General features: G+C 44.2%; 1 protein-coding gene and 1 long non-coding RNA gene across 4 annotated transcripts in view; one reads left to right on the top strand and one right to left on the bottom strand.

Annotated features, from left to right (window-relative positions):
• Positions 1–217: 217 nt before the first annotated feature.
• Positions 218–15,410, bottom strand: LOC107315135 (uncharacterized). Of its 3 annotated transcripts, XR_014946745.1 has the most exons (5): positions 15,102–15,400; positions 13,248–13,423; positions 3,876–4,107; positions 3,652–3,767; positions 218–920 (listed from the first exon to the last, which is right to left on the bottom strand). It is a non-coding gene; the product is annotated as an uncharacterized LOC107315135 (long non-coding RNA). The 3 variants fall into 3 exon arrangements; XR_014946746.1 differs by lacking the exon at positions 218–920 and having other exon boundaries at positions 3,004–3,767; XR_014946747.1 differs by lacking the exons at positions 218–920; positions 3,652–3,767 and adding an exon at positions 10,995–11,092 and having other exon boundaries at positions 15,102–15,410.
• A 211-nt stretch (positions 15,411–15,621) lies between these two features.
• Positions 15,622–23,528, top strand: part of SPTLC2 (serine palmitoyltransferase long chain base subunit 2) — a 57,870-nt gene continuing 49,963 nt past the window's right edge. The window contains exon 1 of the mRNA XM_015865192.3: positions 15,622–15,810. Coding sequence (XP_015720678.2) covers positions 15,685–15,810 — 126 coding nt within the window. The 5' untranslated portion in view covers positions 15,622–15,684. The remainder of the gene's footprint in view (positions 15,811–23,528) is intronic.

The following is a 23,528-nucleotide window of genomic DNA, read 5'->3' as shown; positions in this document are numbered from 1 at the left end:
ATCTTTATATTTTCATTTCTTAAATGTCTTCAATTCCCTACAAACATAGATGGCTTGGGACCTCAAGAATCATCAAGCTCCAACCCCCCTGCTGCAGGCAGGACCACCAACCTCATATCTAATACTACACCAGGCTGCCCAGGGCGCCATCCATCTTTGATTGAAGAACAAGAATCCATACTGTTTGAAACAGTAGTAAATGCTGGAAAACAGCAATAGCAATTATTGATGTCTTTTTATTGAGATGTGGCTGTGCTGAAAACATGAGTTACGGACTTGCAGTCAAGCTTATTATCTAATGCTATTGAGAAATGTACTTGGTATAATTTTGTATCAAACACCCAAAAAAGAACCCAAAAGTGGGCATATAGAAATGACCCCAAAGAATTAAAGTCATCCATGTGTGAAGACGAGGAATATGAGGCGAGAGAACTTCCTGAATAGCTGTAAATAGCAGCATTAAGTTGGCAACTCACAGCAGAGTACAGATGGGCAAACCACAGAACTTCTACACATTATAATCCTGAGCATGGTTCTGAAAAGGAAGCATCCCTTGGATGTTGGAGTAATGAGGCTCTATCTATAAGTACTCCACTATTTTTTTTCTTCAGGGCATAATGATTAGAAACCAGTGGCCAGGTCAACACCAACAACAGGTTGTAGCATTTGCACTTTATCTGTTAAGGTTTGCAATGACCCAACAGGATTTTTCATAGCCCAGATTTTTATATGTATCAATACCGCAGATATTTGCCTCTGTTCATAGGAGTACATGCTGAGATAACCTCTGTAGTTCTTAGAAAGGAGCACTGCCCAAGTGCCACAAGCTCCAATGCTTCAGTACCATAGGTATCTGTCTTCTAGGATGACCTGCTATGTGAAGTTGAGGGAAAGGAGAGAAGAGGTCATCTGGGCTAGTTCTGCAAGAAAATGAGTGTAATGAGCTGATTACCACATGATAATGATGTGTTTAACTCAAAGCCACCTGAAATGAAGCACCTTGTTTAGCATATGTACTCTGTTTATGTGTGATCTATAGATAAACTATCTGTCCAAAAGATAAAAACAACTAGTGATGCATATTTTTTTAGTATTCTACAGTAAAGGAAAAATAAAATCTGCAGTGAAGAGGTAACGGCCTGTACAAACTTGGCATTTCAGTCCTCCTGGTAGTACCGTGCTAGAAAAATCCACTGTTATAAACTGGGCTGCACAGTGCCCAAGACAGATTTACTACATGTCCTTTTCTTGGCAACCAGGCAGTAACTTACTGACAATGCAGTCCCTAGAGCTGTGCCTGCTGCCTTAAAGATTCTGCTCCTAGGTATTTTTCCTTTGAGAGCTTGTTGACATTTTCTTCCCCTCACTGTTCCACATCAGATAATTCAGCAGATAAAAGATGGACCTAAGGAGTAAAATGGATCTAACCCCTGCTGTTTGTGCTCTGCTGAGCTAGTATATGGGAGAAGCTGGTAGAATGGGAATAAGCTAGTTGGTAGGAAATACCCACATAGCAGCACAGTATCTCAGTCTTACTGCCATGCCTGTAAGTCCAGGTTGCATTTTACCAACTTCGGACAAGAGCTTGGATTTATATTCACTTACATAGGCCACTGCCATTCCCTGCATCACAGCTCAAGCAGGACGGATTTAACACAAAGAAGAAAGTAATTAGTGACAAGAATTATTTCTATTTAATTAGGATAAAAAATTGAGTTAAAACACAGTGTGCTCTAAGCTTGCTGTAGTTCTGATGAAATCAGAAGACTTGCCTACATCTGAACATGTTACCTCAAAAAGTCAACAGATGTACACAGAGTGTGGGAATTAATGATCCAGAAAAGTAAGTTGCTGGAGGCCTCAAAAGACCACTACATTAAGAAAGCCTTGATAGAAGACTGGTGACATTCACTCACACTCTGCCAGTGCCTCTATTCATCCTAATAACCAAATCTGGTACAAGTAGCACAAGATGCTGTTGACACAATTATAACACTGTACAAAATAAGTTTAGCTATTTATACTTAGCAAATGACAATCACAAGTACCGTAACAAAATAATTTTCCTATGCAAATAATGGAAGACTGCCTAATAATGCTACATATGCTATAATGGAGTTGAGATCAAAGTTGCCATTGTGCAAATTACAGCCTAAATCATACAGACTCTTTCCTTGCATCAATTGATGTCTGTAGTCCATGGACCACAGAAACAGTGGTCTCAAGGCACCTCTAGAATTGTCTAGTCCAACCTCCCACTAGAAAGAGTGCTGCTGCCAACAGATGATCCATGCTAGACTTTGAAACCTCCCACTATGATGACTGCCATTTCTTTCAGTAACCTGTATCAGCACTGTCCTCTTCACCTTATGAAGAAGTGTTGTCTTATGTCCTGCCTGAGTTTCGCAAAGCACAATTCCCTTGCTTTTTTCTTACCGTCTACTACTACCACTAAGAATTTGGCTCCACCGCTTTGTAGCTCCTCAGCCTTAGCCTCCTCTGTGCCACACAGAAGAAGGACTCAGAACCCACATTTATTTGTACATCATGTGCCCTGTGTCCCTGGCTCCTTAGTAACCCTTCTCTACACCTTTTCCAGTTTCAGGTGGTAGACCAGCCTCTCAGGTAGTGCTGATTTCTGTTACAAACAAGGTGCCAACAACAAATGAATGACTGAATCCTAGTTCCCAAACCCACTAGATTCACTTAAATCCATTGGATCCTAGGGTGTTTTGCTTTTGGAGTGCCCATGAGCAAAGGAACAATCTGAAGGGTCAGAGTAATTCTAGCCCAGTTACCTCTATCCCAATCCAGTTCTTGCTATTTTAAGTGTAAGACCCATCTTAGGAGGCTCTGACTATGGTCAAGACCATTACTCTTTGGAAAGTCACGAGCAAGGCCAATTTATAGCAGAATGTGCTAAAACTGAAATAGAATTAAAGCAAGGTACAATGAAACATTTGCCAGATGTTTCTGTTCAAACTAGACAGAATAAGGAGTGAATCAGGTAAGAAGACGCTGTTTCTTTATTCTTTCGTGCTGGGAAGTCAGTGCTTCACACTGGCTTTTAGCTTCCTTCTAGGTGAATTTAAAACTCATTCTGTATTTACTGAGAAAAGCCAGAAGAATCAATAAAGGGCTCGGCTTTCTAGACCTGATCTTCTCACCAATCATTTCTGTCTCTGTTCTGTGCTAAGGGCTCAGATAAGAAGGCTTTGTTTTTGTTTTCATTCTCCTTAATGGATAGGTTTCTTAATTACAATAGGGGAAAAATGACTGCAATTTTGCAGTGGTAAATTAAAACCAAAATGAGGTAGCAAAGAGCAGGGTCTGCAGGGGAGGGGTGCAATCAGAAACAGCTATTGATTCTGAAATGATGGAGGAGGCCAGGGGATAGCACACAGACTGGAAAGGAGACTCATCTTTCAAGTGCTGTTCTTGCATAAAAACAATCAGTCCAAGCAGCGGTGCTGGTTGTTGTTGAAACTTTAACGCTAGCTTTGTTTTCAAACAGAGTTTAAATTCTGGAAAGAGCTGCTCCTGGATATCAAACTGAAGTGCAGGACAGATGTTTCTAAGCCCTTCCTGGCTGTCATTGTGCTCTAGGAGAAATCTGGATTTGGCACAGTGCTTGGATGCTTTGATACTTACCTTGGCCAAAAGTGGAATCAGTCTGCAGATATCTCCCTTATCATCACAGGAGTTTTATGCAGCAGGGCAAGTCTTATATAGTCTTATCACTACCGCTGCCTAATTCTCTGTCAGTTCTTCTAGGACAAAACAATAAGAGAGAAGTTACAGGAAAGGAGGATTCCAGGTGAGTAAACATAGGAAGTGAAGATACAGCATGCTCCTGATCCCTCTGGCCTACTTACCCCTTTCCTGTAGCTGCAATGATCACTGCATGCTTTTTAGGGAGCAGCAGAGGCTGCTTAATACTGAAGGCTGCAATCCCTGGCTCCACAGACCTCTAATGCCTCCTTTCCATATTATTCACCCAGGAAATGCTATTTTTTCAGGTGACACGGAGCCTACCAAGTAACTCTGCATCCCATCCTTTGATTAAGTGTCCAGGTACTCGGTGTTTTTATCACTGGATATTATTTTCTGCAACAGAAAAGCAGGAGAGAGAGAAAGAACAACATTAGTCAGAGTTATTTAATTGAGATCTAATAGACAAGGTCAGTGCTAAGCCAAGAACAGATAGCAGAAGCCTCCCATGATATATTTTTATGATTACATGTTCGTAGCACACAGACTGATCTATTATTGGTTTTTACTATGAAAAATTTAGCTATTACCTGGAATATATTCAAATCTATTTTGCATTATTTCCTTGCTTTTTCATTTAAAAATATGTTTCTAATGAGACCTCATGACTGTGTGAATTAGCAAGTCTCTGCTGAGTAGAGAAATTGTTTCACCTTGCAGAACTGCAGCTATATGTTCTTCTGCCAGACCTCTGCAAGATGACAGTGCCTGTTTATCTGAGTCCAGCACGGTTTTCTGTGCTTGAAACAAAAACCCTTAAAGGGAAAAGGTGGACACTCAATTGGCATGTGCTACAACAGGCACATCTGTGAGGAAGAGAACTGAACCATTCCCTCTAGTAGTGCTCTGCACATCTGTAATGTTACAGTGCAACAGAAGGAATGTGATGTTCTACAGCACCTCTCTGGTATCCTGTGCCACTTCAACCTTCAGGCTGGCGGGACCACCTACTTGCTTTATTCTTTCCAAAATTTGCATACAAGTCTGCAGAAGATGCATCAGTGCTCCTCTCCAGCCCAATCATTTCCAGACATCTTAGGCTACAAAGCCTCACAGACATGTGAATACTAAACCTGGAGAGCTGATGAAAGAGTAAAGTCCTCTGAAGATGAAAGGAATAAGGTCTCCAAGGAATGCATCTTGGGATATCTATTCCCTGGAAGATGCAGCTCTACTTTCTTTGCCAGGACCTGTAGCACAGGACATGGTCTGATTCAACTCAGTAAGTGCAGACAACACAGTCTGTATAAGCATCACAGCGAAAATGAATACAGTAGGTTCAAGGAAGCATTGTCTTCTGGTGCACAGTTACCTTGTGTCTACCTTAAAGTCTTCCAGTACCTATCACCGGAGAGCTTCAAGCTCCTACTGCTGCTGTGGTTGAAGCTGTTCACTGTGAGCACCTCTCTTGCACCATGGGTGCAGGGTCCTCCAACAGACAGCTCTCTGCACACACACACACTATGTACTGAAAAACTGCCAGCTGGCTCACTTCACTGCTCCTGAGAACACTGTGTGGATGATGATGTATCATAGCAGTTCAAACTACAGTCCTTACATTTCTGTGCTGCACCAGCAACTGGTGTGGAAGGTGCCCAAATAGTGACCCTCTTTTACTACACCCCCATGTTCACCACTTCTCCAGTCTAGAGAGAGAGTAACACAGCCCTCAAACATTCTTATAAGAGCAGGAGTGAGTCCAGGCCTTCCAGAACAACATGCAAACATTATTGCCTGGGAGCCTGGTGTCTGGCATGGAAAGGAGAGGAGAGTGCGGTCGCCATGGTAATGCTGTGCCTCATTTAACTGCAAAGCAACCTCTTGTGTCCTTACACGCAGCCATTCCTGCACATCTGCCCTGTGTGTAGCACAGGCAGCAGACAGCACATGTAACCAAACACACACATTGTTTCTCTGCCCCTGGCCACCCCACACAGGGAGGGCACGGATACATTGTAACACCTCCGCTACCCCTCCTGAATGACGCAGACAACATACACTTGCTGAGCCATACACATTCTCTCAGCTCTCTCCCATTCATGTGCTCTGTGTCTCAAGAGAACCAGACAGGCTTTCGGTCTCAGTTCCTACAGCTATAGGTCCCTCTGCTGCGTAGGTGTAAGATGCTTTATAAGCACAAAATCAATGCACAGCCTGCCAGCCACCAAAAGCTGGCACAACACCTGCCTATAGATCTTGTGCAGTTTATTCTTGGATGCATTTTGTTTCAATTCCACGGCATGAGCACAGAATAAATTGAACTTTGTATTCTTTGCTTTCCTCTGTTTCTCCCTGAGAGAAAAAAGGCCCCAAGACACTGATCAAGACACAAAGCCATATGCCTCTGTGCAGTACAAAACCCAAGGGAAGCTGGTGGTCAGGTCACTTGGTGCTCCTGACTGGACCACGCTGCTCACATTTCTTGGCAGTTAACTACAGGAAATCAACATTAATCCTGTTTCTCCTCAATGTACCCCATGGGTCCCTGAAGGAAAGTCCAACTCCCTGTTGATAGCAGGGAAGCAGGAGCACAGCAGCAACTGATTTCATAACACAGCAGGAACAAAGTAGGTAGAAACTGTGAGCTGCATCCCTAAACCCCCTGCCATGCAGCGGTCAAGGTATTGATTTCAGGTAACAGCCATAACAAATCACTCCAACTCAGCTTTCATTTACACCACCAGGCAGCCTGGAGACATATCCACAGATACCAGTCACAGCATATTCCATGTGTTCTTCAAGAAGGTGCCAGCATAGCTAGAGCTTGGGCAGTACCACTGTGGTGGACACAAAGCAGCCCTCACTGAGTTCAGACAGCAAGTGGAAACTCCTCAAACATACCTAGGTGACAGCTCCAGCTAACAGGGCCTGTTGGCCCCAGCAGGCATCAACTTGCTGGAGCTTGAAGTTTCCGTATCCCACAGTACAAGTGTCCTTTTCTGCCTTATGTTGAAGAGTTTTAACCAGCACTTGGCAAATGATGAGCACCTAGCAAATGTGAAGTAGCTCATACTGTGACATCTACTAGGGTCCAAGCAGTTGCTAACAACCATGTTCCACTTGCCGCTACTTAGCTCATGTGCTCTACACAAGGCCTCTAAAATGCTCAGTAAACCGCCTCAGGTAACATCTCCTTGGACTGCAGGCAGGATGCCTGCCCATAGCCTGTTGGATCTATCCTGTTCTTTGTAATCATCTCAAGCTCCCCGTGCTTACTTCAGCTTACTCTTGAGATTCCCTGCTCCTCCCAAAAGCACTCCAACATGAACATCCTCAAGCCATAAGGCCCTAATCGAGTGTGATCCAGCTAATGGAAGAGTGATCTGATGTACCTGTTCTAGCACATGGCTGAAGCAGATTTCCCTACCTGGCTGCTCAGGTGTCCCCAGTTATTGTAGTACTGGTCAGGATTACACAGCAAATCCTCCCCTCTCTACAAGAAGTGATAAGCACATAATTCACATGCCCATGCATCTCCTTTCTCTGTCCACTTGCATCTTCACTACCTGTATGCCTGACTATGCCTGACCTCGGGTACCTCTCAGGAAGCAGAGGCCCCTTATTGCAGCCCCACACAGGAGGCAGAACACGGGAAGGGTCCCTGCTGCCTGCAGAACCTACAGCCAACCAAGCTGGGACTGCTCTGGTACAGAGAAAGGCATCTAATGCCTGAGCACACACTTCCCCCTTATGGCTATGTCTGATATAGCAACCGCTCAGACCTGCAGAACCTTCACCAGGCTTGTGACCTTCCCATTAATATCAACGTTTCCTATAGTTGCTTCTTACACTTGCCACATGCACATCTCTCTTCTGCACTTCAGGAACTGCAGCCTCCTATTTCAGTCAGAGGACAAAATGCCCAGTCCTGACTCCTAGATAATAAACATGTAATGCTTGTTGCCACTAATTCCCCAGCTGATCAAGCTCTCTGCCAGCCTGACTGACTTAGCTGGATCCCACAGTGTTCCTCACAGCCTTATGTATCCACCCTTCTTCTATGACTTTCTTTATGGCACCTCTTCAATGCAAAATGCCTAGGTGAGGAGCTGTGATTTACTTCCCTTAAGTTAAGGCATGTTCAAAGGTCACATTCCTCTACAGACTTGTACCAAGTGCTCAAAGTGCTCCCAGCTGATGAGAATTACATTATACCACAATCTTCACAGTCAGAAACTGGGGGCTACAGGGACGTGGAGTTGAAGCAAAAAGGCTGAGCCATGGGACCAGGGACAGTGGCTGCAAAGGAGAAGGCTTCAGCAAAGGAGAAGCATCCTCTCATACATGCTACAACCAAGGGGCTGCAAAAGTCAGGGGCTGGCACAGCCTTTCACAACAGGAACAAGCATAGACACCCTCCCAAGTGACACTGCCACTTCCACTCCCCTACCAGTAGTGTCAGTGGCCTACAAGGGCTTTTAGTTCTGCTCTTCACAGGAACTTGACCAGTTTTCTGTGGTACCAACAATATTGTCAGAACAAGGAGAAACAGCTGCAGTTCTCCTATAAGTCAGCCACAGCACCCTGTGCCAGGCTCAGTGCTTTTACCCGTTTCTCAAAGCGCTTGCAGCTACTGATAAGGAAAGGCCACATCTGTTCTGAACTTGTTTGCCAGCGTATCAGTGGGAGGAGCGTTTGGCTTCTCTTCCATACAGCTAAGTCTTAGGCCCAGACTATCAAAAGCATTTAAGTGCCTAAAAAGAAGTTAGGAATTAAACTATGATGAGGCTCTGGGTCCTAATGAGGACACAGTTATATTGGTATTGAATGGTTTTTGCTGATTTGGCTGACAGTGCTTGGAAAAGTTCTGCTAAAAAAAAAAAGCACCCTATTCTGCTGACATAAGCTGCCTGCACATAAGGAGGGCTTCACTGGTACAACTCTGCTGCTACAGCGATATCACACGCATTTACATGTAAATTAGGGCTTTGTTTATTATACAGCACAGATGCAGCCTTTCATTTCATCTTCCATGGAGAGGGTAATGGTCTCACTAAACTCATTTCATGGACTAAGAAAGCAAGGCACAAAAAATAAAAGATAAAAATCAACTCATTGGCTCAGTGACAGCTGAAAAAGCACAGAACCTGGTCACTGCCTACAGGAACAGGACCTAACTTAGTGCTAGAGCTGGGGAGATAAGTGAGCATGCCATTAAAAAGGAGCCCACATCACATCAAATATGCAGGATCAAATCCTGTGTATGAGGTGGGGGAGCTAATAGTGAATGCTCTAGGGAACCCCAAAACTGAAAAGAGACTGAGGCCTATTTAGATGCAAGAAGCACTATCAACAAGGAAATGAATCCGAGACCTAAGGACAGTTTCTATCACACTGCTTTACCACTCATCAAACTGAGCAGCCATCAGCACAAGTGACAATGAATGTCCATGGAAGAATATGAAAGCTGGGGCAATACAGGTGACTAACAGTGTACCACAGGAACCACATAGAAGACCAGAAGCTGCTGTAATTACCACACTTCCAACCATTGTTTTGAGTATAAACACGCTTATTTCACCCCCATTCTGCCAGTACTCCTGCACCTTGACCACAGACTTTGTCAGACCATACTGCCGTTAACAAAACATGACAAGAATGATGATAAAATAATGGGTTCCACCTCAACTGTCCATTCCCAAACCTGCCACTCCTGCTCTTTTAACACAGCTCACTGTTTTTGCTGGGATAGTTTTAACTCATATCAACTCTTCTCAGTGGTAAATGCAAGAGTTCCAGGAACTACAGCCTTTGTTGGTGCTATAGTGCTAGAGAGAGACCTGAGAGAGGACACATCTCCACGTAATTCTGCTGTGATGGCATAAGAAAAGATTCAGACTTAAGGCTCCAGAAAAAAAGCAGGTGTTGCCAAGAACTGGACAAAACAGTGAATGTATGTGAATGTTATTGCTGACCTTAAGTCAGCTGCAACCTACAGTTCAGCTCTGCTACGGAGAAATGTCATTCTCCACTCTACAGCACTACACAAGTCACTGACCAAATGAAAGGCAAACACCCACAAGTCTGAACAGGGTGGATGAAAGAACAAAGTTATGAATGCTATTTTGCACTGGAGTCTTGAAAATTGGGGATGCAAAGAAAAACAGATAAATCACAAGGAAAGCTCCAAACAAGGCTAGGATGATCTTGGCAGTCAGCCCCAATTGAAACTTGCAGAATAACACACCTTTGGTATAGTTAGTTGCCTACTTCTTTCTTAACTGAAGGATTAAAGCTGTACGTAAAAGGAATAATAACTGTAGGTGGTTAAGTAGGTGGTTAAAGTTATTAATCTCTTCTAATATACTGGATTCCCTCCCATGCCTAGTTTTGCTGGCCAGCAGCCTGATCCTACACACGTCATCTACCCCATCCTACATTAGTTTTATTACAGCTTATCAGACTCATATTCATATACATATTTCAGTACCTACATCCTCTCAGTCCTCTTGCATCTCCAGTCACAAATCTCCCACCGTGACATCTTTCCCATTTCAATGCAAGCCTGGCTAATTTCTCCGGACAAACCTACTGGGTAGCAAACAATCCACATTTACAAATTCTGATCCAAACCAGCGTGTGAAGAGGTGAAAAGGTGAAAGAAAACCTGTGGTGATCTTAGAACTGTGGCATTCACCACAGAAGGCCTTAGGGAGTGAGAGAATCTTTCCAGAAGCAGAAACATAACTGTCAGCTAAGCTAAATTTAAACCAGCTAATTTAAACACTGCTAAAATAAATAAATAAAGAAATAAAGGAAGGATGGAAGAAAAAGAGCTGTACTTACCTGCACTTGCCTGCCTCAGCAGAAGGAAGCAAACCATTGTGAGAACTCAACATTTTTCTAAGCTGAGGACAGAAGAATGGTCACTCACACACCAGACCAGCCAATCTCCCAAACAAGTATTGTTCCTTCTTAAGGCCTACTCCAAGGCCCCTCCAGCTTTCCATGAAATTTAGCTATTGTCTTGACAGATTCTCCTGGGACACTCTTATTGCTGTGTGTTTTCTTAAACTGCTATTTAATTAGCTATGAGATCCCCAAAGACTTTTCCATGCTCCTTCTGATTCTTTCCCTAAACTTCAGACACACGTTCTGCCATTCAGACTCAAGCTAAAATTTGGTGCCTCCCCGTAGTTATTTCCTTACACAGTTCAGTGTAAGATTCAGTGCTAAGTTACTGAAACTGTAAAAGAAAACCAAGAAACAAAACCAATACTTACCATACAAACACAGCACTACATAGGTCTGCCCAAACTGTAGCCTTTTCAATTACACCTTCAGCAGTGAGTTCATGTTCAGTTCAGTTTGTGCCTGGAGACTGAAGATGAAGGAGAGACACTTGGAGACTGGGGACTGTCCCTTTCCAAAGCAACCTACCTGCTACTAACTGCCTTGACTAACTACTTATTCTGTCCGAATTGCAAATGTGAAAACTGAAGAATTAGGCTCATTTCTGACTACAGCCACCTCAAGACGTTCAGTTGAGATTCCCCATAGAGCTGACTTGATTCACATAACTAGTTTTGTCTCAGCTGTCAACTCCTTTGTCTAATGAAAGTACAGCCCTCAGACATAAGTTCTGATAATCTCTAATTATTGTAGAAGGAAGCCCCAAGTTCTGTTTGGGACACTGATACACCAAAATTTTCCTGCTACCTTACAGTGTCCCACTGGTTACCCAACTGCTCCTTCCTGAGTTTGTTTTATGCTGTCTCCAAACTTCACAACTCTGCCCTGTGATCCCCAAACCTACAGATGATTCGCAACTGTATGCATTGACTCATGCCAGTGATGTAAGCTCTCTGTCGATATGAGCTTGGAGTGCAGCAATCCCTGACTGACTTGTTACTTGTGGTGTACTCTTCCATTTGACTCATTTCATTTTTCTCATACAGTTTCTTGCTTCATTCAGATGGCTTAGTAAGACTGTTTGCAGTGCCAGCCCACAGGAGGGGAATCACAGAATCATTAAGGTTGGAAAAGACAACATAGATCATCTAATTCAACCATCAGCCCATCACCATCATGCCCACTAAACCATGCCCCTAAGTGTCACATCTACACTTCCCTTGAAAACCACCAGAGACAGTGACTCCACCACTCTTGGCAGCCTGTTCCAATACCCCAACACTCTTTCTGAGAATAATTATTTTTCTAATATTCAACTTGAACCTCCACTGGTGCAGTTTAAGGCCATTAACCCTCATCCTATCCCTGTTACCTGGGAAAAAAGACCAGCCCCCACCTCACTACACCCTCCTGTCAGGGAGTTGTAGAGAGCAATAGTCTCCCCTGAGCCTCCTCATCTCCAGACTAAACAATCCTAATTCCTTCAGCCATTCCTCTCAAGGCCTGTGCTCCAGACCCCTTGCCAGTTTCATTGCCCTTCTCTGGACACACTCCAGGACCTCAATGTCTTTCTTGTAGTGAGGGGCCCAAAACAACACAGTACTTGAGGTGTGACCACACCAGTGCCACATACAGAGGGATGATCATCTCCCTTGTCCTGCCAACTGCACTATTTCTGATACAAGCCAGGATGCCATTGGCTTTCGTGGCCACTTGGGTACACTTCTGGCTCACGTTCAGCCAGTTGTCAACTAACACCCTCAGATCCTTTTCATCCATTCAGATTTCCAGCCACTCTGCTTCAAACCTGTAGCAACGCATAGAGTTGTTGTGACCAAAGTGCCACTTGGTCTTGTTGAAGCTTAGAAATTGGACTCAGTCCATCAAACCAGCCTATCCAGACCCCTCTGCAGGGCCTTCCTACTCTTAGGCAGATCAATAATACCTCCCAACTTGTTGTCATCTGCAAACTTACTGAGGGTGCACTCCATCCCTTCATTACCAATCAAGATATTAGACAGGGCCAGCCTCAGTACTGACCCCCAAAGAACAGCACTCATGACCATTTGCCAATGGATTTAGCTCCATTCACCACCACTCTTTGGGAGCAGCTCTCCAGACAATTTTTACTCAGCTAAGAATATAACTGTTTATAAGCCATAGGCTGTCAGACAGTCAGGAGAATGTGGTGGGAGACAGCCAAGGGCTTTACAAAGGTCTAGCTAGACTACATCTATATCCTTTCCTTCATTCACTAGGCAGGTTGCCTGGTCACAGAAGGAATTCAGGTTGGTCAAGCAGGACCTGCCTTTCATGTACTCATACTGGCCAGATCTGATCCCCTGGCTGTCCTGAACACGCCAAGTAATTGTACTCAAGACAATCTGCTCCACGACCTTCCCTAGTACCAAGGTCTGGCTGACAGTTACCCTGTAGTTCCCCAGATCCTTCTGCCTCTCCTTATAGATGGGCATCACATTAGCAAATTTCCAGTCATTTGAGACACCCACAGTTGACCAGGACTGCTGATTAATGATGGAAAGTAGCTTAGCAATCACTTCCGCTACCTCCCTCAGTACCCCCAGGTGTATTCCATCTGATTCTATGGACTTGTGACAGCCTACCTTGAGTAGTGAGCTGCTGTTTCCTCCTAAATTATGGAGGTGTTATTCAATTCCTCATCATCGTCTTCCAGCTCAGGGGACTGAGTACTCTCAGGATGGTAATCACTTCTTTTTTTTTTCCTGGAGCCTCAGCAGAAGCTTCCTGTTCAAGCAGACTGGTCTTTTCCTGTTTGGACCTAAAAGGAAGTTCAGAACTTGAATTTGTTCTGAGTTTATTTGGATCATCTTCTGTGCAGCCATGTAGACAACAGACACAAGCTGCAGTCATCTGTAAACACAGAAACCTCACACGTCACACTGAGCCTGATCAGAGCTGCCCACAGGCATAACACCAGGAGCTCTATGGGATGTACTTGATGCTGTCTATGGCATCAGCTGTGCCCTGTGAGGCATCCCCATGCTGGGACCTGTCCTCATGGACATCCTGGGCCCTTTTGTCACAACAACCCCAGGGTGAGTGTGGCTTTCCCTCACCCTGCTCTGTACCAGAAGGGGAAAGGTGTCCTTCAAGCACCACGCTAGCCTGGTTCATTGCTGAAGTCAGCGTGCGTCTGAGGCCCAAGCGCAGCTCTCTGCTCCTTCTCCAGAAAAGTCTCAGCAGCAAGAGCGGTCCATGAGCTTCACCAACAGCACTAACTGCACATGCAATGAAGAAACTCCACTTGCCACAAGCAGCCAAAAGCTGAACATAGGTGATTGTTGTTTTGATCACTAGAACCTTCCTAGCAGCACCAGCTTTGCAGTCCTGCCTTGTAATATGAGAGAAGGGACATGGCCCATCCCATCCTGGCTGCTGGCTTTGTCACTGCTTACTGAAACCGGCTGAAGAAAGGATGTTTCTCGGACAAGTCTGTACCCGCTCCAGTGGCAGCCACAGCCTGCAACAATAGGAAGATGGCCTCACGCAGAGCTAACCCTTTGTGGACCCACACCCAGCCTGTACTTGCTATCCCTGAGCTGGTGTTTGTATCCTCATTATGAAAACCTCTCGTGTCCACAGGTGACTCAGAGATATGAAGCATGTTGGACACGTTGCTCCGCCCATAAATGGGCTGAAAGAAGCTGTAAAGCTCTCCCAAGCCTTCCTAGGGAAAGAAAAATGAGTTCCACAGAAACAAATTAACTTTTGCTAAGAACCCTATGTTCATATCCAGCTTGCAGTGAGATTCATGACAGGGGCCCCAGGATGCAACTATAACACAGGAGGAACAAAGAACACAACCACTATCAAAAATAGCAAATTTGAGAGAAGAGGATGAGACTGTTTGCTCAAATCCACCTCCCTGCTGGTTTTGTGTTGTGCTGAGATTTACTGCGGTTCTTTCCAATTACATTCTAGTAAATACCACGGCCCTTCCCTCTCAATTACTCAGAAGAAACCAAAGGTCAGACTCTTCTACCTTTCCAGTATTTACTTAGGCACGTTAGTGTCATTGCCCTCCTCCCACCAGCTGTTCAGTGGTGTGCTTTTATTTTCGTGGGAGTTTGTTTTTGTTGGTGACACCAGTGAAATCTGGGAATCAAAGCTGCCAACACAGATGACAGGTAGAAAGCCAACACCGCTTCATTGCAGTGCTGGGCTCATTGGCAAGCACTCCCACACCTAGTGTGCATAGCTGTGATCCAAAGCACAGAGATGTTATACATTTTAACATGGGAATGTCCATTCAATTTCTATAAAGCACCTGCCTATTAATGGAGTCGCCGTACATATCACATCAGACCTCCTCACAGAATCACAGAATGACCCGGGTTGGAAGGGACCTCAAGGATCATGTAGTTCCAACCCCCTGCCTGGCAGGGCCACCAAACATACACCTCTACTAGATCAGGTTGCCCAGGGCCCCGTCCAACCTGCTCCTCAGTCACTGCTTGGTGGATCTCAGCCCGGAGCTCTCCCACCACAGCGCTCACTGACGCCTTCGTTTGTCCTTCAGGAAGGCCGCTGTGCCCCAGCCCGAGTCCCGCTCAGCAGGGCAGCCCGCAGGTCCCGAGGGAGCCCATTCCCTCATTATCTCTCTCACTTTGAACGATAAGAGCTGTGCACAGCGCTCACCGGGCACAGCCCGCCCCCCCTGCATCGATCATGGCACCGCTTAGAACTGCAGGCACCAACTGGAGCAGGTGCCCACACCGCCGACCATCGCTGGGCCATCCCGCCCTGCTGTCCCATTGGCCGCCGCCTCAGGCCGATCCTCTCCCCTCCCCTCGGTTCCCCGCTGGCTGCCGGCAGTGCCGCGCTCCCATTGGCCGTCGCTGCAGGCCCCGCCCGTCCCTCTCGCTGCTCAGCACGCCGCCCGCTCCGGGCTCGTCTCTTCCCTTCTCGTGACGTTTCCGCCGCCCATTGGGGGAAGCGGCGGCTGGCGCTTCCGGTGCGTCGCGGCCGGGTGTGGGCCGGGTGAGGCTCGGCGGGATCGTGTCCGGCGGCGGCAGCGGGATGGAGCGGCCCGAGCGGGCTGCGGCGGCGATGGGCGCTCAGCCCCGAGCCAACGGCTGCAGCGGCGCGGCACACGGAGCGCTCCGCAACGGATACGTGCGAGGCCTGAGCGCTACGGACACGCAGGTGAGCGCGGCGGCCTCGGAGGGAACGGCGGGGTGATGCGGCCCAGCCCCGCAAAGTTCGGGTGGCCCTGAGTCTGCGGGGCACGGTGGGTGACGGCACCGGGCTGCTCCCCCCGTCTGGGATGCCTGTGCTGCTGGACTTGTGTGTCTTTAAAGTCCAGCCCCGCTCCCGTGTAACAGGTCCGTGCTATAGCATAAAGCAGCAATTAATTCCCTAACGTTGCTCTGTTGCTACGGGTGCAGTGTGTCCTTTGAGCAGGAACTTCCTGATCCAGTAGATTGGAGGGTTGAGCGCGGCACTTGTCATCTTGCTGTGTTACGGATGTATTGCTGTGTGTTTGCACCTTCAGAGTTCTACTTGTTTTCCTGCAGAGCACCAGACTTTGGTGTGATACTGTTAGTGGTTCTCTAAGGCAGACCCAGCAGTGAGGATCTTCTTGTATTGGAGGCCTACACCTGGGACTGCTGCTGGAGAAAAGCCTTCCCCCACTTGTGTGCTTTGTATTGCTCCCTATTTTCCTCTCCAGATTCTCAGGGAAAGCTTGTGCTGTCACTGAGTGAACCAGGTTGAAAACTGATGCAGGCTAAAGGCACACTTTGTGTTTTTCTTCCTTGACTTGAGTTTAACCCAGGTTATTTCCTTCCCTGTATGGGCACCCGTGGTCTCACCCTGGACTTGGGAGTGAATAGCACGCTGTTGGGAGTGAACAATTGGGGGAGGTTACAACACCTTTTCTTGGCATCAGTATCAGCTTATTCAGGTTTATTGTTGAAGGAAGTCATGGTGGTGGCTGTCTTGCTTTGCAGACACCAAAAATTGCTCACTATAAAAAATTTGAGTCTTTGTACTGAGCACAAGTAGAGGTGGTGAGTGTTCTGATGTTCTTCCCTCCCACCCCCTTCCCCAGACCATTCCACACAGCTGCATGTCTGGAAAACATGAAAGATGGAGCATGTGAATGGAAAAGCTGCTGATGTCAAGCTGAAGAAGTTCAGTGTGTTATGAGAATTTCTGCTCAGTTGTTGCCTTGTGTATGGTAGGGTATTTGAGTATGTCTTGCAAACCAGAGGCTTTAGAAGTTCTAAAGGGAGGAAAGCTTGCTGCAGTGCTGATGATCATGAGACATCTTAGCAAAAAGCTGAAGTCTAGTGGTGTAATGTGTTAAGACCGTAACTGAGGCTTGGGACTGCTCAGGGCTACTCATAGTTTAGAGGTTTGTTTTCAAATATCACCTGTGCCAGCTTCAGACCAACAAAGATATGGTCATGGAAACAGCACAGATTTGGCTGTTTGGCGTTTTTAATCTTCATTGCTCTCTGTCCACAGGGGGACGTGTTAATGCTTGTGGTGTGTTCAATGTGTTTGCCTGTGTAGGTAAATGTTTACATATGTATACATACCATGTATAACACTTGAGCTTATGGAAGTGGCGAGATCTGTGGAATGCAAGTAATTGAGTACCAAAAAGGAGATAGCTTATAAGTGCAGTAACTGGGTAATAGAAAGGATCAGAAAAGTAAAAGAAGGGAAGAGATTCTTTTGCAAGAATGCCTGTTTGGTGCCCGAGAGAAGTAAGAGGCAAGAAGAGAGGTAAGGTCTAGAGAAAATGAATATGTTGATGGAAAGAGGAAGGGGAAGGAAAGCCTTTGGTATAAGGAAGTGTTGCAAGTGCTGATGATTTATCTGGAAAAACCTAGAGCTTGTGAGAGATGCACAGATACATCACCACACCTTCCTGTAGGGCTACATAGGACAGGCAGGCTTTATGTCTTTTTAGCAGTGTAGAAAAGTAGTAAGATTAACTGTACCTGAGATGTCTGTGCTGTAAGTTACTTGAGTAAGCTTTATTTTTTTCAATTTTTCCCCTATTAAAAGGTTCAGGTTAAAGGGTAATATCTTTTCAACACAGACTTCAGGTTGTGCTTACAGTTCTCACCGCAATGAGAGACTGATATTTAAAATTTAATGTACTCTACTGCCATTCCAGCCTGAACTGAAGAGAGTGGGGATGCTCTCCTTAAATTTTTAATATTACCTTTTCTCCTGCTGGGGTCTGAACTGCTCATCCTTTTTCTTGCTAAGAGGAGAAGAAACCACTGAAAGGAGAAGCTGCCCACTGAAACTGTGGGAGCTGGCTTTGGCTGCCTTGGAGATAATGAAACATTATCAGTGGCTCAGAAAGGAGTAATTTGAAATTAGGATTTCAGCATATAAAGAAAATCATTCTGTTGAAGTACCAAGATAAAGAAAGAGCTGTTATTTTGCTTTCCTAGGAAGTCCTGTGTTCAAAGTACTTTGATTCTGCAAACAATTGATCTTTTTAGAGATTCAGATTCAGTGAGTGCAACAATCTCACTGTAAGCTTTTTTTTTTGTTAAAACAGGAACAGTAGAAATGGTTGAAGAACCATCCAGCAATTAAAAGCTGCGGAAAGTTAGTGAAAAAAGCGAGTAACTGCTGACCCTGTGCACAGTTAAGAGTGTGTGATTAAAACAGACTGATCTTTGACTTCTTATGCTTTATTGTAATACCACGCTAGGTAAGATGAAGGTCTGACATCCCACAGAGTATTGTCTTGAATTGAGGAAATGAACACAGCTGAAAGAAAGAAAGAAAGGAAGTCAAGTAAAATAATAGTGAAATTAGCTCTCCAAGTTGAGTGTGATTCTGCTTTTTCTGTTCTTCTGGTCTATTGGCGAGGGAGCTATGTGGGTTCAGTAGATAAAATAGTACTGACGTTCTATCAAGGCACTTTGGGAATAATGCAGAGTTCTGTGGTACAGTCTTAGACTGGAATGTGTTTCTCCAATGCAGTGACCTTCCCTAAAACAAACAACTAATGATTTTTTTAAAGATTGTGTTAGAATAAATAAATTCTTGCTTAGAACAGGGAGCTGGGGGTCTGTTAGTAAGACAAGATGCCCTTATTTTCCATGTCGACTTATTGTAATCTGTCTGCTAGTAGTTCTTCAAAGTCAGTTACATAGGAGTTGGAATGATTCAGAGAACTTCTAAATTTCTGGATGATTTTAGGTTTTCGTATACTGTGCCAGTGATCTCCAGATAGCGTATTGTATACATCCTTTAGTAAACAGGGTTTCACATGACTTCCTCAGGAAGGGGAGGAATACTTCAATTAAAGAGAGGGGGATGACTGAGAAAGTTGAATTCCTTTAAAACTGTTACAAGTTCTGAAGTCTCACAGCATTAACGGCACCAAAAGCTTTTGTCTAGTGAGTTTGGCGTGTACATGTTGAACACAGCCTTTGTTGTCCTGTGAGCTTCCAATTAGTCAGATTGCACAAAATCATCTCACAGATTCAGGGTGCAGTTGAATGCTGGCTCCGTCTTCATTTTATAGATGCTTTTGCTGGAATCAAAGGAAGATCAAAAACAAGAATCAAGAGGCTGAGGAGACTGAAGGACATGAGGTATGAGGAGAGGCTGAGAGCTGGATTTCTTAGCATAAGGGGGAGGAGGTCCAACTAGTTGGTTGGAGGTTGCAGAGAAGGTGGTTCCAGGCTCTTGGAACTATGTGGCAGTAGGATGAGAAGCAGCGGACGTTATTTGGAAGAATAGGAAATGTAGACTAGATGTTAAGGATTTTTTATTATTCTTTTTCCATGAGAACAGTAAAAGGAAGGAGTTCCCCAAGAGCTGTAGTCTGTCCTTGGAAGTGTTCAAGTCCAGGTTGAACGTGGCCCTCAAAACCCTGCTGCGCTCAGACCTCCTCTGAGCTGAGGGTGGACATGATGGCCACTGGAGGTTTCTTTTGACCTGAGTCACAGTTGCACAGATAAACTCATGGACTGCACGAATGTGCCCTGGGTTAGATATGAATGTTTAATTCTTGAACCCTGATAAAAATGTAGATTTTAGGGTTTTCAGTGTATATTCTGAGACTTGTGTCAGACATGAAGAAATTTATTACGTTCAGTCTCTAGTTTGGCTTTTTGATTAACTACGTGTTGCGTCAGTAACGTAAAACTGAACTGAATAGAAAATTGGCTGACCTAGAAAAGACTGTGATCTCCTTCAGGTGTTTTAACTGACAGAAGTATTTCTGAAAAAGCATGTGGATCCTCTGTGCATGAGGATACTTTCCTAATACCAAATGTAATTACAAAAGTCTTTGTGGAAGGAATAGCTAGACAACATCTTTCTGGCTAAATGAGTATTAGAAGCTGTTATATTAAATGGGTGAATGTAACATCAGCGTCAGGCTTGTCTGAAAATCTATTTGTCCCTACTAATGTAAGAACAAACCCACTGCTAATGTAACTGGCTTCCATTAAATCCATGTGTGGTACCAGGCCAGTTTGAATAAAATACTGAAATTATGCTGGCACTACCATTTCAAATTAAGCTACTTCGTTCCTTAAATGCTCTAATAACATTTTATAACTACATGTAACATCACTTTTTGTTAGTGCAACTACGTGAGTGGTGTCATTTTGCAACAAGTTGTTTTACTGTCTTAAATGTACAGCAAAAGCTGTTTTTCTTAAATAAATGTCATACTTCCAATCTCTTGGTTAGAGAACTAAAGCTTTATCTTCATTTTTTTTTTTCTATTGGCTTCAGTTTCTGTACAAGGAGCATAAATTGGGAGCCATGATGAAGATGGGGGCAAAACTACCGGCCCTCATTAGAAACATCATTCCTTGAGAAAGAACTGTTCTGCCTTGAAAAATGCAGCCTTGATGGCTGCTTATAGTTGAAAAGGCAGGAGCTGAGATATGTACTAAGTGGTAGGTGTTAGTGTTTGTAAAAACTTGAGAGCCTGTGGTTTGGTGTGTTAGTGATCCACTCACTTGCTCTGTCTTTGAAATTCTTCATTACACACTGAGCTGAATGTATTTAGGGCATGTTTTATCAAAATGCTGTATATGTCAGCCCCATTGAACATATTAGATAAGATAACGTACTGGATCTAAGGTAGCAAGATAAACTCTCAGGGAAAAGTGTATTCTCAGGAGAGTTCAAATGGTCAGTTACATATATAGCTCAGTACTAATCACAAAGTAAGAGAGCCTGAATTGTATCATTCACTCATTTAGAAAAAGGAAGTATGCATTTAAGCTGTGAACATGTATGAGGGATTTATACTTTTTGTGTGGATGTGATGAGGGCATCCTGGTTATCAAAGGAGTGTCACATTTGTTGGGAAGTAATGTTTGCGGATTCGAATGTTTGATAATCCGTACCTACAAGAGCAAATATTTAAGTGGGAATGCACTGGAGTGATAAAGTCTGCCATGAAAAACAACTTTATCTCCTGTGATGGGCTTTTTGGTGGTTTTTTTTCTTTGTGAAAGATTAAAATGAGACTCAAACCAAACCAGTGCCTTCTAATTTTGGTAGTGAATCTTAGTGTTTTTTACCATAGCGGCGGCTTGAGATGTGAAGGCAAAGAACAAAGCAGCACAAGAAGAAAGTCTGGAGGTGACAGGGAGAAGTTAGTGCAGAATAAGTTATAGCTCAAATGAAGCTGCCTCTGGGAAGTTACCATTCAGTGCTGTCGTTTCTTTTGTTCTGATTCTCTTGTTTCCTTATAACAAACGTGACTGCTTTTTGAGGTCTTTCCATCTGTTACCTTTAGTTGACAGGAATCTCTGACAAAAATAAGAAAGCAAGTAACTCTGGGAAGTAGCTTTTTACTATACATCTAAAACCAGGAGCTGCTCGTCTCCTAGTGAAACGCCTGCAGTATGCGTGGTACGTGTCATGAGAAGCTGCTACATTTTAATAGGAATCTTGCAAAGATGTCTTCCAGCAACTTTTAAGGTGTTTACATAAAGTCAGCTGGGCTTATCTGACTTTTGTTTTTCCTTACGGCAAGAAGTAGAGCAGTCTCTTTAATATTAGCATGTTGTGGTTTTCCTAGCGTAGCAGTATAACTGCTTATGGTGTTCACTGTTAAGTGTGTTGTGTGTGCTGTGCTTCTGTAGCATCTTCTCTGCCTGAAGCATATGCTGCTTGTGCAGGATATTTACCATGGCAAATATAATAAACAACTTCACAAGATTCATTGATTAAATCCTGTTTGTGCTGTCTGCAGTAGTGTCTGTGCATGTTCCTGTGCTTACACATGGCTTTTGTCTTCTTGCAAAACTTCTCTAATGCTTTTGGAAGTTTACGTGCTGTCCTGCCCTGCAGTCTGAGTTTGGCTTCTTGTGCTTCTCTGTATCCGCCTGTTTCTATCATGCTGCCTTTGATGAGAGGGAGCCCTTAGACAAACTGGCTGCTGCCATAGGTGTAGCAGATACACTGAAAACCTATTCTCCTATTGACCTTGAGAAATAAGTTTTTTGTGAACAGATATATGGGTTCAGAATAACGTTAGCTTGATGTGTGACCTGTTTTGGCTGCTGGCAGTGGGAACTTAATACTGAAATCTGTTTCTATTTGCTTGATTCTTTTTCTCCCTTTAGCAAATCCATGACAGGGTGATGTATGGAGGTCCTTCTCCGAAGACCTGTCCAAACTTAGAAAAAGAACCGTTGTGGAGGGTGCAAGTAAAACAAGTTTACTGTTAACGACTTTTATCTATTGCGTTTTTCCCTTATTTTGGTAACTCAGATAGCTGAGGTCTCTGCTGGTGAAGCATGCAATTAACTATGTATCTAGTTGTGAATTTATGCTTAGTGAAGTTCCTTAAATGAGAACTATGTGTAGAAGACACTGTTCTGTCCCTGATGTCAGATGGCATGTCATCATGCTAAGAGATACTGATGTGTTATGTGAGAATTTGTTTTGTACTTGTCATTGAAGAATGTGCCTAAATTGAGACAAGAAGGAAAACCTTTCCTTTGTGGAGCTGGAGTCTGGTTCAGGTGGTCCCTGAGCTTAAGGCACTGCAATAAGTGATGTTATCCATAGGACAGAGTGTTTTTTTTAAAGCACAACTTTGCACTGCACTTGGGTAAAAATGTAAGCTAAGGCACGCTCACACTGTGCATGTATACGTCCATAATCCCATCCTCTGTACAGTGACAGTATCATGATAATTGTAGGGACTCTATGTAGGTCACTCCTAAAGTAATGCCTCCTATTTATTTCCATGGAAATCACAACAGTTACAAAGAATACAGTAGCACTACTTGATAGAGGAAATTCTCAGCTACAGGCTTTTTTAACCTAGTCACCACCATCAGCTATTTGTTGCATTTTCACCAGCCATGAACAAAAGCCTGCACTCATCAAAATCTGTACCAGTGGAGGGCGACCTGCTGTTGCTGCAGCTGAAACACATCACTCACTGCCTCACTGTGCTCACATCCACTGTTTGGTCTCTGTAAGCATTCAACAAGCCCTGATGAATATCAATGGGTGCCACTTATTCTACATGGAGGAATTCAGTGGCACACTTTTGCTTTATCCTCACTCCCATGTCAAACACTGTTTTGTCAGGCTGTCCTCCTGCTCTGTATGAGCACAGTGGTAGAAGAATAGCAGGAGGTGAAATTGATTTGTCTTGAATGGATGCTTGAAATCCTGAAAGAGTCTTTCTGGATGCAATGTTACTTTTGACAATGAGAGGCAACCTTAGTTTTAGCATTTTTCACAAGCAGGGGCATCTCTAAGGAGAGAAAAAGTGTTACATGCTGTTTCTGATTAGAACTGATTTATTTATTTATTCATTCATCAGTAGCTATTGGTGATTAACCAGTTACTACTGTTAGGTTGTAACCTTTCGTCTCTTCCAGATGAGTATC

Source organism: Coturnix japonica, chromosome 5 (assembly GCF_054131305.1).
Source record: "Coturnix japonica strain WE chromosome 5, WE-NBRP24, whole genome shotgun sequence".
In the NCBI taxonomy this organism is placed as follows: domain Eukaryota; kingdom Metazoa; phylum Chordata; class Aves; order Galliformes; family Phasianidae; genus Coturnix; species Coturnix japonica.
The sequence above is the reverse complement of the archived record's forward strand: the minus strand, read 5'-3'. Positions and strand labels throughout refer to the sequence as shown.